The sequence below is a fragment of the Sorex fumeus genome, unplaced genomic scaffold, assembly GCF_029834395.1.
Source record: "Sorex fumeus unplaced genomic scaffold, SorFum_2.1 ptg000044l, whole genome shotgun sequence".
Taxonomy (NCBI): Eukaryota; Metazoa; Chordata; class Mammalia; order Eulipotyphla; family Soricidae; genus Sorex; species Sorex fumeus.
This window is the reverse complement of record NW_026606101.1, coordinates 21052182-21064837: the sequence shown is the minus strand read 5'-3', so window position 1 is coordinate 21064837 and position 12656 is coordinate 21052182. Positions and strand designations below refer to the sequence as shown.

Sequence of the window (12656 nt, the reverse complement as noted above, 5' to 3'; positions counted from 1 at the left end):
GCTGGAGCGATAGCACAGCAGGTAGGGTATTTGCCTTGCACGTGGCCGACCCAGGTTCGATTCGCAGCATCCCATATGGTCCCCAGAGCACTGCCAGGAGTAACCCCTGTGCATCGCCGGGTGTGACCCAAAAAGCCAAAAAAAAAAAAGTAAATCTGTAACATCCAAAGCAAGGAAGACACTTAGCTGGAGGTCAGTGCAGGGCAGCTGGGGCAGCACCTGACTCTGGAGGCCTCCCTTGGCGGAGCCCAGAAACAGAAACGATTCCCCAGGCCACACCGGCTACCCCACCATCCCCCATCACCTACAGAACCCAGGAGGCTTGAACCCCAGGCCCCGCCCCTGTACTCCCACCCTGGCGGGCTCCCCCACACTCCCCACCAGCATCAGTGCACGCACGGTGGGCCCGGAGTCAATCAACCAGCAGAAACTTCAACTCGTTTAATCTGTACACCTCTAGGGGGCGCCCGTCTACATAGGGTGCATCCCCAGCACACGGGTGCGACGCAGGCACGGCGGTGAAGGCGGTGTGGAGAGCAGAGTCAGTGAGAGACGGAGCGGGAGGAGGCACGGACCACCCCGACCCCCACAGCGCTGCCCCTGCCCCCACTTGGGAAAGGGCAGAGGCCGGAGAAGCCCTTTGCAAGCATCAACTCTGAGCCGGGCGCTTGACCAAGCAGCTATGGGCTTCGACGTCCCTGAAGGGCAGACCACGACGGCCAGTGTGAGGACGTCAGGCCAGTGACCGCCAACGGCCTGCACGGCCTCACACCCCTCCCCCCCCACCAAGCTTTCCTCTGCACGGGACCCCTCCCCACCCCAGGGCACTGTGAGAGAAGAAAAGCAGGTGAAGAGGTGGGGGCGGGGCTGGGGAGGGGGTCCGGGCTTGGGGGGCACTGTGTCCATCCTGGAGATGGACACCCCAGGTAAACTGCCCAGCCGAGGTTTGATGGAGGTCCGGTGGGGGGCAGTCAGCCTCAGGGGGGTTCCCTGCTGCAGGTGTGGGGACTCGCTGTCAGTCCCCGGAACTGGGCAAACCGAATAAGGCCTGGCATATGCGCCAGCACGGAGGGCAGTGAGGGTCAGCTCGGGGACGCAGGGCACCACGGAGGGCATCGGCTGGGACCGGAAGGCTGCCTCCTGGTGCAACTGCCCCCCGCCGGCCTCCCCCTGGTGCAGATGCCCCCTCCCACCACCACTGTAGGCACACAGGGAGACCCCTTGAGGCCTGCACACCTGGCTCCCCTCCGCCCGGTCTGCCGCGTGCAAGGCGGAAGGCTGGAGCCGGTGGGCAGCGGGTGGCCCGGGGGTCACTGCAGCAGGTGCCGCCGGTGCAGCACGCCCACCAGGAGCGCGACCAGGAGACCCCCGGCCGCAGCCATCACGAGCAACGGGGCCCAGGAGCCCGGGGGTTTGGGAGGCTTCTCGGGAAGCTCTTCCATCTGCAGCGTCCCGGCGGCACTGCGCCCTGGGTTGCTGGCCAGGAGGTCGACACTGGGGTTCTCGGCCACGTGCACCCTGATGGAGCTTGCCGGGTACTCGTTCTCCTCCGGACTGTGGCGCCCGATCCCCACGGTGCCCGAGCAGTCACTGCGGCTGATGGCCAGGTCCTCGGAGCAGCCCGAGAACGTGCTGTCGATGTGCGAGACCAGCATCCCCGGCTTGCTCAGCTCCTCCTCGGGGTTCCAGTGGGCACCGGTGCGGGCCGGGGGCACCTGGGAAAGGGAGGAGGGTCTGGGAGGGACAGTGCATGCCCAGCCCCCAGTTCCCCGCCCTCAGAACTGGGACACCCCCTCCTCAGGGTCAGCGCGCGGGGGTGGGGGGTGGGAGGGGGACAACCGGCGAACGTGGTCTTCCCTCACTGCCTCACTGAGTGCATCCCCAGTTTCCGGGCCCCTGGGGTGCCATGCGGCCCCCTCCAGCACCAACACTCTGCCTGGGTCTGAGGGCCACAGAGCAGCCTACCAGTATCCCCCCTTCCCCACCCCACCCCGCAGACAGGACTCCCACCTACCCACAGTAGGAGGATGAGAGGTGCCCAGGGGCTGGGACTGGGCACACCACGCTGGGCAGGCTGGAACGGCTGTCTGGAAAGTCCACGCCTGCCAGGCATCCTGACCGGCACATGGGCACGACCCCACGAAGCCCCAAATGGGCTCTGCCCCTAACCGCGCCCTCATCTGCCAGCAGAATTTGCTGAGCTTCCCAGGGTGCCAGGGGGACTCACCTGAGCGGGGGGCCGGCCTCCCCCCACACCCGGTCCTGCCTGGGCCTCCAGACCAAGGGGCTGGTTAGGACACCAGAGGAAAGCGGGGCAGGCTGTCCCTGTCCCCGCCAGACAGCACCGGGTAAGAGGCGACCACTCACCTGGGCTCCTCTGTTGCCACCTGTGCGGCTGGGCACCGAGACAGCAGGCCCCCTACTGGGCACAGTGTTGGTGGGCATCCTGTGGTCAGGTACCGAGCCCGTGGGCGCTTTGGGTGCTCCTGCACCCACACGAGCTGAGTTGACAGGCAGCTTGGATGGTGTTGGGCCAGTGGGCATCATGGTGGGCACGGTGCCCAGGGGCTTTGGGTTGATGGGCACCTTGGAAGGCACTGGACTGGTGGGCAGGGAGTTGGAGGGCAACCCTATGCCCCTGGACCAAATGGTCGACTCAGCCTGATCCCCAGGAACCCCCGTGAGGGTCACGCCTGGAGACGGAGCAGGGAGACCTGTGCCGGACCCTGGGGGTGCAGGCAAGCGGCTGGCCCTGGAGGTAGATCGGCTCAGGGGCTGGAAGGACACGGTAGGAGACACCGGTCCCCGGAGAGGTGTGGGGTTACCTCCTGCAAAATGAAAGGGGATGCAAACTCGTAAGACCCAAACCCACGGGCTGGAGCCTGGACAGGGCTAGGATGCTGGCCTTGCACGCAGGCTCAATCCTCGCCCCCCACAGGGTCCCCTGAACACTGCCGGGGATGCTAAATCACCCAGAGATAGGCGGGCTGGAGAAGGAGGTCTCTCAACCCAGACCCTCTCTCATTTGCTTTATGGGGGGCCACACAGCAGTGCTTGGGGGTCAATTCTGGAGATGCCTTGGGGCTGGAGTGATAGCACAGCGGGTAGGACATTTGCCTTGCACACAGCTGACCCGGGTTCGATTTGCAGCATCCCATATGGTCCCCCAAGCACTGCCAGGAGTAATTCCTGAGGGCATGAGCTAGGAGTAACCCCTGTGCAATGCCAGGTGTGACCCAAAAGAGAAAAAAAAATTCTGGAGATGCCAGGTTTTGAACCTGGGCCTCCAGCCTATCAAGCATATCCCCCAACCCCTGAGCCCTCCCGGCTGGCCATGGGGTGACTCTCTTGATTCCTCCCCTTGCTTCCTACCCAAGGAAGCCTGAGGGTCAAGCCCGCGAGGATGTCATCCAGGCCCCGGACCTGAGCTCACACCTACCGGCTGAGTGTGCGCTGCCCGGTTGTTTGTCCTGTTCTTGCGACTGCCCCCTGGTGGTGGGAGGCTGGCGGGCCGCCATGGCAGCAGGAGGCTCCTGGTCACCTGTCCCTGGCTGGTCAGTGCCAGAGCTGTGTGGCTGTGTGGCTGTCTTTGAACTCTGCGACAGAGAAGCGGGAGCCCGTCACTTCTCCAGGAGCTGGCCAGGGGCAGCAGACAGGTTCCGCCCACAAGTGGACTCAGGACCCAACGTGTCCCTTTCTTTGGCCTATGGGCATTGCCTGGGCTTTGTCTCCAGTGTCCCTGCCCTGGAGAAAGATCCCCATGGCCCCGGAAGAGCCACGCACCCCCACCCCGCCAGGCAGTGTGTCCCCTTGTCCACTCAGCATATGGCCCAGCACCGGTCACCTCCCCACACACTGCCTGTGGCAAGGGCGGCAGCTCCCCGCGGTGGAGGCCTGAGGCTCAGGTCCCAATGAGACCACAGGGACGTACCTGTCCCAGGGACTGCGGGGTCTGGGTGTCCTGGACAGGGGCCGAGTAACTCGCCTCCTCTTCCCGGAAGCCGTTGGGGAGCCCTCCACAGGCCCCAGCAGGTGAGGAGGGTTCCTGGGTATCTGGAGGACAAAGGCCAGTGAGTCAAGCAGGGGTCGGGGACTGTGGTTCGCACCGCCCACCCCTCGCCATGGGAGTTCTTGTGGAGGCGGGTCCGAGAGAGAGCTCAGAGAGTGGGAAGTGCACCCCACACACACCTGACTGCTCAGACATTTCTGCCTCTCTGTCCCCTGGCATCCCTAGCCCTGAGGCTTCCCCTCCTTCCTAAGGGCACTGCCACCACCGGCTGACCTCCGACCTATGCTGCCTCCACAGCCCACCTCCCACTGCAGCCTCTTAGGCAAGGGTTCCTGTTAATGTCCCCACATGGGGAACTGTTCATGGAAGGAAGGGGAGGGGATGGGAGGGTCAAGAAAGAACAGGAAGAGGCTGGATGGAGCGATAGTACAGCAGGTAGGGCATTTGCCTTACACACGGCCAACCCGGGGTTCGATTCCCAGCCTCCCATATGGTCCCCCGGGCACTGCCAGGGGTAATTCCTGAGTGCAGAGCCAGGAGTAACCCCTGAGCATTGCTGGATGTGACCAAAAAAGCAAAGGAAGGGGAGAGGAGGGGAAGTGGGGGGGGGGGAGGAGAAGGATGGGACTAGAAAGGGAAGGGAGGCGAGGGGAATGGAGAGGAGGGACAGAACAAGGAGGGGAGGGCAGGGGAGGGGAAGAACCCGAAAAGGAGGGAATAGGAAGGAAGGAAGGAAGGAAGGAAGGAAGGAAGGAAGGAGGAAGGAAAGAAGAAGAGAAGAGAGGGAGGGAGAGATCGAGGGAGCGAGGGGGGAGGGAGAAAGTGGCGAGAGCAGGGAGGTAAACTGAGGCCACCCTAAGACTCTAAGACTAAATCTGAGCAGGGTGTTGGATCATTTCTGGTCTGGACTATGACCAGGGCTGGCTCTATCTTCCTGTCTCTGTCTCTACACCCGGACCTCTGTGGACCAGCAGGGAGCACTGAGAGCTGCTAAGGAGTGACTGAGCTCTGTGTGTGTGTGTGTGTGTATGTGTGTATGTGCATATGTGTATGTGCACGCACACACGTGTGTGTATGTGCATGAGTGTGAGTGTATGTGTGTGTGCGCACACGCATGTGTATGTATGTGCATATGTGTGCACGTGTGTGTGTGTGTGTGTTGCAGGGAAGTAACAGGGGAGACTAGAAGGTTCTAGGAGAAACCAGGGAGAGGAGAAGAGATGAAGAAAACAGAAGGGAGCCCAAGAGACAAGAGTGGGCAGGAAAGAGAGGAGGAGGAGGAGTGAGCTGAGAGAGGACGGTGCCCAGACCGAGGAGTCCAGGGGGAGGGCGGACAAGGGGCAGTGTTACAGCCACCAACATTCACGGAGGCCCCGAGAGATGCTCAACAGACTGGAGCACAGGCTTTGCATGCGGGAGGCCTGGGCCACCCCAGCTCCGCTGCTCCCCTGAGCACAAAGCAGTTGCCAGCCCAATATCCACCCATTCCTCAGAGGAGAGGACCTAGGCTCAGGGAGATGAAAGGACACAGTTACCAGGTGGCTAAACTGAGACTTCAGAAAAGCAGAGGAGGGGGAGCGGGACAGGGCAGCGGGGGCCAGGAAGCCAGGCGGGCTGGAGGCTCACTGGGCTGTTGGAAGCTCTGGTAGACGCGGGCCACGTCCTCTGCCAGCGAGATGTGCTCACACTCCCTCAGCGCCTGGATTAAGGACTCCACCCAGCCTTTCCGCCGACGGAGACTGTCGAAGAGTTTCCAGAGCGAGTCGGCGTTTCCCCAGCGATCAAGCTCGGCGCGCAGTCGGTCCTGGAAGACAGAGGCACCTGCTCTGCTCTGGCTCCATCTAGGCGGAGGGCAGGCGCCGCTGGAGAACCAGCGCGAGGAAGGCAGAGAGGGAGGCAGCCTGGGAAAGCAGGTGGGGGCACAGGATGGGGCTGGGGGCTCCCAAGGTTAAAGGCAGCGGCTACCTGGGGCCAGGGAGAGGGCGCACAGGAGAGGGGCACGGGGCGGGGGCGCGAGGCGGGGCCGCGGGGGGCGGGCACTCGGGGGAGCCGCCTGGGGCAGGTGCGCCGGGCCAGGGCACAGGCTTTTGCATGCTGCAGTCCCAGGTCCCATCCCTGGGAGTTCTTCCTAGAGCCAGTCCAGAGCACCGAGCCGGGAGCTGTTCCCCACGGGCTGCGGCTCCAAAGCACAAACTTTAAATCAGACAAGTCATAGTGAAGGTGGATAGGAGGGCACGGGTCCCCGAAGCGCCCCCCGCCCCCAACGCCGTTCTCAGCTCAGGGCTTTGTGTGAACGGTCCCGTTTAACGCTATAATCGCCCCTGCTCTAAAGAGAACATCAGACAGGGCTGGAGAGATGGTGTAGCGGGGAGGGTGCTGCCTTGCATGCAGCTAACCTAGTTCGATCCCCGCTGCTCAGGCGTGATCCCTGAGCACAGAGACAGGAGTAAGTCCTGAGCACAGCTGGGAGCATCAAGAGAGAGAGAGAGAGAGAGATCCCACTACTGTACCTGAGCATCGTGGTGAATCACTCCTGGCGGTGCTCAGGGAACCATTAAAAAAAAAAAAAAACTGGGCAGGGCCAATGTGTAAAAAAGTGAAGAAAAGGGGCTGGAGAGATAGCACAGCGGGTAGGGCATTTGCCTTGCACGCGGCCTACCCGGGTTCGATTCCCAGCATCCCATATGGTCCCCTGAGAACCGCCAGGAGTAACTCCTGAGTGCAGAGCCAGGAGTAACCCCTGTGCATCGCCAGGTGTGACTCAAAAAGAAAAAAAAAAGTGAAGTAAAAGAGGCCCACCAGCCCCCTAAATACCTGGCAGCCAGCGCCCTGTTTTGAAGCACTACACAAACGTGACACAAGGGGGCGTGCGGGGACGCTGAGAAGGCTGCAGGGACCCGCCCTCATTCCCCAAGTTAGAAAAGTTCTGCGGGAAACCTGCAAGACCGCTCGGGAAAAAGAGAGGCGGGAGGAGGGGGGTGGGGGTGGGGTGAAGGGCGGGCCAGGGTGCGGAAAGCCGGGACGCGCGCCCGAGGCTCACCTGGTCACTGATCGTAAGGCAGCCCAGGTAAGGCAGTATCTCCCGAGCATGAATGTGGCGGAAATTTCTGTAATTGTGGCGGATATATTCGTGAGTCTTTTCCTCGGCAAATGTCATCACTGTCCAGAGTCGGAGGTGTCAGGCAGCCGTGGCCCATGCAGGGTAGGTGGACTGCGAGGCGAAAAAAAAAGACCGTGAGCAAACGCATTGCGCAAGGCCGCAAGTGCTGATGCAAGTTAGACAAAAGACTCAGCTCTTCAGAATTCCGGTTGTTTCCTTTGAGTCTGACTTTTAAGTATTTCTTCTTCTTTATTTTATTTCTGTTGAGTACCAGAGGCCCTCAAGATATGTGATCAGGAATGAACTGATAAGGGCAAGAGAAATAATACAGGGATTAAGACTCTTGCCTTGCATGTGGTCAACCCAGGTTCAAGCCTGGCACCACATAAGGCCCCCTAAGCACCTACTGGAGTGATCCCCGAGCACAGAGCCAGAACTCAACCCTGAGCACTGTCAAGTGTGACCAAACCCCTCCCCAAAAGCACAGTAGCACAGTAGCACGGTGCTCCCGTTGTTCATCGATTTGCTCGAGCGGGCCCAGTAACTTCTCCATTTTGAGACTTGTTGTTACTGTGTTTGGCATATTGAATACGTCACGGGGAGCTTGCCAGGCTTTGCCGTGTGGGTGAGATACTCTCGATAGCTTGCTGGGCTCCCGGAGAGGGGCGGAGGAATCGAACCCAGCTTTAAAAAAAAGAAAAAACAAACAAAACCTTTGATGGATGGACTGACTGCAGTGACAGCACATGCTTTGCTATCTTTCCATAGGGAGCACACGCTTTGCACAGAGGCTGGGTTCGGGCTCCAGCAAGTCTGAACCCCCCAGGTGCCACTGGGAACGACCCCCAAGCACTGAGCTAGGAGAAGCCCTGAGCATGGCCCTGTGTGGCCCCACACTTCCCCCTCCACAGAAAATAAGCCCTCCTTTGGGGGATACTAAGGCAAAAGAAAAGAAGTTCAACTTGATAAAAGCAACAGGATCTTCCAAGTTCACAGTGGGAGAAAACGAAATGCACTGAGTTAAGGGAGACAATGCTAGTTAGTGCAAGAGCAAAGACCTGAGGTCTTCAACTCCAGGAACAGGTCCTTTAAGAGCAAAAGTGCTCCCCACTCCACCCCCAACCCCGCTGGTGCAAAAGGGATGCAGGCATGTTCCTAGGTAGGAGGCTCCCTGTGGGCCCAGGCAACTTGCCAGCATTCTCTAGGTCTGGCATCTGTCTTAAAATGGCTCAGAGAGCTTCTTTTACAATACAGCAATTTGGCCTTAGAAGCGTACCTTTTTCCAGTACTCCTACTTTTTTTTTTTTTAAAAAGAAGCGTACCTTTTTCTCCTTTAAAAAAAAATACGAGAGCTGGAGCGATAGCACAGGGGGTAGGGTGTTTGCCTTGCATGCAGCCAACCCGGGTTCGACTTCCAGCATCCCATATGGTCCCCCAAGCACCGCCAGGAGTGATTCCTGAGTGCAGAGCCAGGAGTAACCCCTGAGCATCGCCGGATGTGACCCCAAAAGAAAATAAATAAACAAATAAATAAATAAAAATGATATTGGGGGGGCAGAGCAATATTACAATGGGCAGGGCATTTGTCTTAAAGGTAGCCAACCCAGGTTCAACCCTCAGCAGCTTATAGGGTTCCCTAGGCACAGCCAGGAGTAATTTTTGAGTGCAGAACCAGAACTAACTCCTGAGTATCATCGGATGTGGCCCAACACCCTCGCTCCCAAAAAAAGAGTTTGGGTTTTCTGGGGCTTTTTTGCAAAACTGAGAATCAAACATCAAACCCAGGACCTCTCACGGACAGGATAAGTATTCTACTGCTGAGTCACACCTGTCTCAGAAGCTTGACATTATTTGGGGTTTTGAGACCACACCTGGGGATGCTCTGGGACGATTCCTGGCTCAGTGTTTGGGGGATCACTCCAATAGGAGCTTAGGGAGCCACACAGTGCTGAGGATCAAACCTGGATCTCCTGCAAGCATATTATGTGCTCCTGTCACTTGAAATTTTAAAGTAAGTCCGGTCCAATGACAACAGGCTTCTGTGACCCTCCCCAGGGAGTACACGGAAAGCTGTGTCTGTGTACTTGTTTAACTCTCTCATGGGGAGAGTTAGAGGAGATGTAATATCTCTGTTATCACCCAGTTTATATTCTTCTGATACTCTAATGGGGTGGGACAAATAACCACTCAGAACCAGATACAGAACCAAGAATTCTGAATTGTAATGGAAGTTACAAAGCTGGGCTGGGGAGACAGCACTGAGAGATGAAGTACGTCCTTTAATCCTTGGCACCACCTGGTCCCCTGAGCACAGAGTCAGGAGTAGTCCCTGAGTACTGCTAGGTACAGCCCAAGCCACCCCCTCCATAAAACAAATAAACATAGACAAGCACCCCCTCATTTACTCCTGGTGGGGATGTTCACTGGTCCAGCCCTTTTGGAAAACAATATGAACACACCTCAAAAAAAAAATAACCCAACTAGGAATTAAGCTCCCACATCACCCAGAAATTTTACTTCTTTGTATCTACCTCCACGACCCCAAAAGTCTATTCAGAAAAAAAAAAAAACATTTGTATTCCTATGTTCACTGCAGCACTGTTTACAATAGCCAAAATATGGAGCAACCCAAGTGACCAAGAACAGATGATTAGATGTCAAAAATATGGCACATTGATCACTTGATCACTTGACTTCCCGTTAATCGTCAATTTGCTTGAGCAGGCACCAGTAACGTCTCCATTTGTCCCTGTCACGTGCTAATGTAGCCCAATGGCGTCTGTTCGCTCTAGGAACACGAAGAGCCTCAAACTGATTGTTCAAGATCTTGATGAAGAAGATCTATGTGTACCTAGGTCGAGAAGGTAACATGACAAATGACCTGGCACCCGAGCTGCGCAGGAGGAAGAGAGCGGCTTGGAACGCCTTCAAGAGCGTCGAAGAAATAGCTAAGAGGACGAAGAACCTCCGGCTCCAGGCACATCTCTTTGATTCCACTGTTCTTCCTGCATTAACATACGCCTCAGAGACCTGGGCCCTACGAAAACAGGATGAGAACACTATTTGGGTCTCCCAAAGAGGAATTGAAAGAGCTATGCTTGGAATATCATGTTTCACTCAAACGAGAGAAAGAATCCGGAGTTCCAACCTCCGTCGACGATCAAGAATCAGGGACGCTGTCTCGTTTGCCAAGGTGTCAAAAATCAGATCGGCTGGTCACATAATGATATTTAAAGACGGCTGCTGGACTAGAGCCATTACTGACTGGATTCCACGGGATGTCAAAAGACCGAGTGCCCCTCACCTACCAGATGGTCAGACTTCTTCATCAAGATCATGAATGATCATGGCACATTAGGGTTGGCAAAATTATAGAGCAGGTGGGGTACTTGCTTTGCATACAGCTAACCCAGGTTTAATCCCCAGCACCACACATGGTCCTCCAGCCCTGCCAGGAGTGATCATTGAGCACAGCCAGGTATGGCCCAAAGACAAAAGCAAAAACCCTTCTGTATATGATTGTTTTCATTTTTCTTGTAACCCATTGTAAGATGCAACAGACTTTTATATATTCATTTTGTAGCCTGCCACAAATGCTATTGAGCGTATTGATTTGTAGTCATTGATTGTGTGTGTCGGGGACTGGACCCAGGGCCCCCTCATGTGAGGCCAGTGCTCTGCCACAAGTCCTTCCTGCCACAGCACCCAAGGACAGGGGATCCTTCTGCATCCCAACCTCACCCTTCCAGGCTCAATTCTGGGGGTTCAGCCCCAAACAAGGCAAGACCCTATTTTTGTTGTTGTTGTTGTTGTTATTGTTTGGGTTTGGGGGTCGCACCCTCGTGGCACTCAGGGCCTACTCCTGGCTCTGTGCTCAGGGATCACTCCTGGTTGGGCTTGGGGGGCCATATAGGGTGCTGAGGATCAAACTGGAGTCAGATGCGCTGTAAGGAGCTTGCCTTACGCCCTGTACTATGTCTCCAGCGGGAAAACCCCTGTTTGTACAATTTATTGAGGGGCCGCTGCAGGTCCTGAGGGGCCTCATGCCATTCCTCTCCACTGTCCCTAACAGCAGATATCCAAGTGCACCATAGACAGCAGCCCCCACAGGGTCTGAACCCAAAATTGATTTGCAACTCCGAGGTCTCCCCGCAGGGCCCACTGAAGTCATGCACCGAAGTGAGCATGACTCACATCCTGGAGAGGTCCGGGCTGAGGGAGGTAGTAGGTGAGCCGGCCAGGGAGGCAGTCAGGTTCAGTCGCTGGCGTGCGGGCAAGGTGGCTGCAATCCTTTGAGCAGGGCTGAGGACGCACTAAGCCTGCCCCGGCGCTGCCACGGGCTCTAGGGCAAAGTAGCGCCCCCTCCCCACCCCGCCCCGGATTGTTTCTGAGGCTTCCCAGCATCATCCCAGCGTAGACCATCATTTATCCTTCCTTCTCCCCTCCCCCAGGCTCTCCTGGCACCTCCTTCCCATCTCAGACATTGGGCAGCAGAGTGTTCCGTGCCTGGCGCGCAGTTTCCGACGCGACTGCCCCCGAGGCGGCGTCGGTTCCAGAAAGCAATCGGCACCTGCGCGGCGGGGCAAGGCCTCACCCGCGGCCGTGGCTCGGGTTCCTGCACTGCTAGATCCGGCGGAGGGGGAGCAGGTGTCACCACCGACCCCGGGAGGACGGCAGCTCCCGACCCCTCTGCAACAAGTGGCGAGCCGCGAGCTAAGCCTGCCTTGGGGGTCACCCTGGGCCTGCAGGTGGCGAGGTCCGCGCCCCGTCTCTTTCCCGCCAGTCTCCGCGCCCCCCCACCACCACCCCACACACACACGCGCGCGCGAGGACACGCCCTACAACCAACCCCTCCAAGCCCAGAACTCGGGCGGCTGGACCCAGAGGGAGGCGCCCTCGGGGTTCCGAACTCCGTGCACCGCGTTCCCCTCAGAGGGCCCCGGCGCGCCTCAGCCCCCGTGCGCCCCGACGAATCTGAGCCCCACCTGGCTCCAGCCTGCAGAGTTCACCTGGCGGAACGCGTCCTGGCGCCCCTGAGCCAAGAAGGCCGAGCGCGGGCAGAGGGGCTCTTACCTCCAGTGGAAACGACCCCACGACCTGCTGACAGCAAGCTGCGCTCAGAGCGGCTGGGAGGGGCGGGCGGAACCGAGGGGCGGGGCAGCGGGGCCATTGGCGGGACCTTGGGGGCGGATCGCGCGGCCATTGGCAGACTCTCTGGGGAGGGTCGTGCTCCCATTGGCCTTGGCATCGGGGGCGGGCCCTGCGGCCTGGAGGGGCGGGGCCGGCCTTGGTGCCGGGATGGTGCCCGGCTCGCTGGGCTGGTGCTCTGGACGCCCCAGCGGTTTTTGACACTATCGCAGAAACGCAGATGATTTTCTGCCCTTGTTCGCTTCGATCAACTGCCAGGGGAATTCCAGGGCCGGACTATAGACCGAGGGGACGGCCGACCTCCCTTCGAGTCTGTGGCTCACGGTCCCGCCCGCCTGGGCTTCCAAGTCGAAGTAATTTGAGGACTGAGGATATTTATCCTTTGCTCCAGGACTCCAG

At 58.4% G+C, this 12656-nt stretch overlaps 1 protein-coding gene across 1 annotated transcript; it reads right to left on the bottom strand.

Annotated features, from left to right (window-relative positions):
* Window positions 1–433: 433 nt before the first annotated feature.
* On the bottom strand, window positions 434–12198 carry MAVS (mitochondrial antiviral signaling protein). Its single transcript, XM_056121584.1, has 7 exons — window positions 12095–12198; window positions 7050–7220; window positions 5636–5813; window positions 3932–4053; window positions 3440–3596; window positions 2424–2828; window positions 434–1774 (listed from the first exon to the last, which is right to left on the bottom strand). The coding sequence occupies exons 2-7, from the start codon at window positions 7164–7166 to the stop codon at window positions 1311–1313; spliced, it is 1443 nt and encodes a 480-aa protein (XP_055977559.1). The 5' UTR covers window positions 7167–7220; window positions 12095–12198; the 3' UTR covers window positions 434–1310.
* Between the last annotated feature and the right edge of the window lie 458 nt (window positions 12199–12656).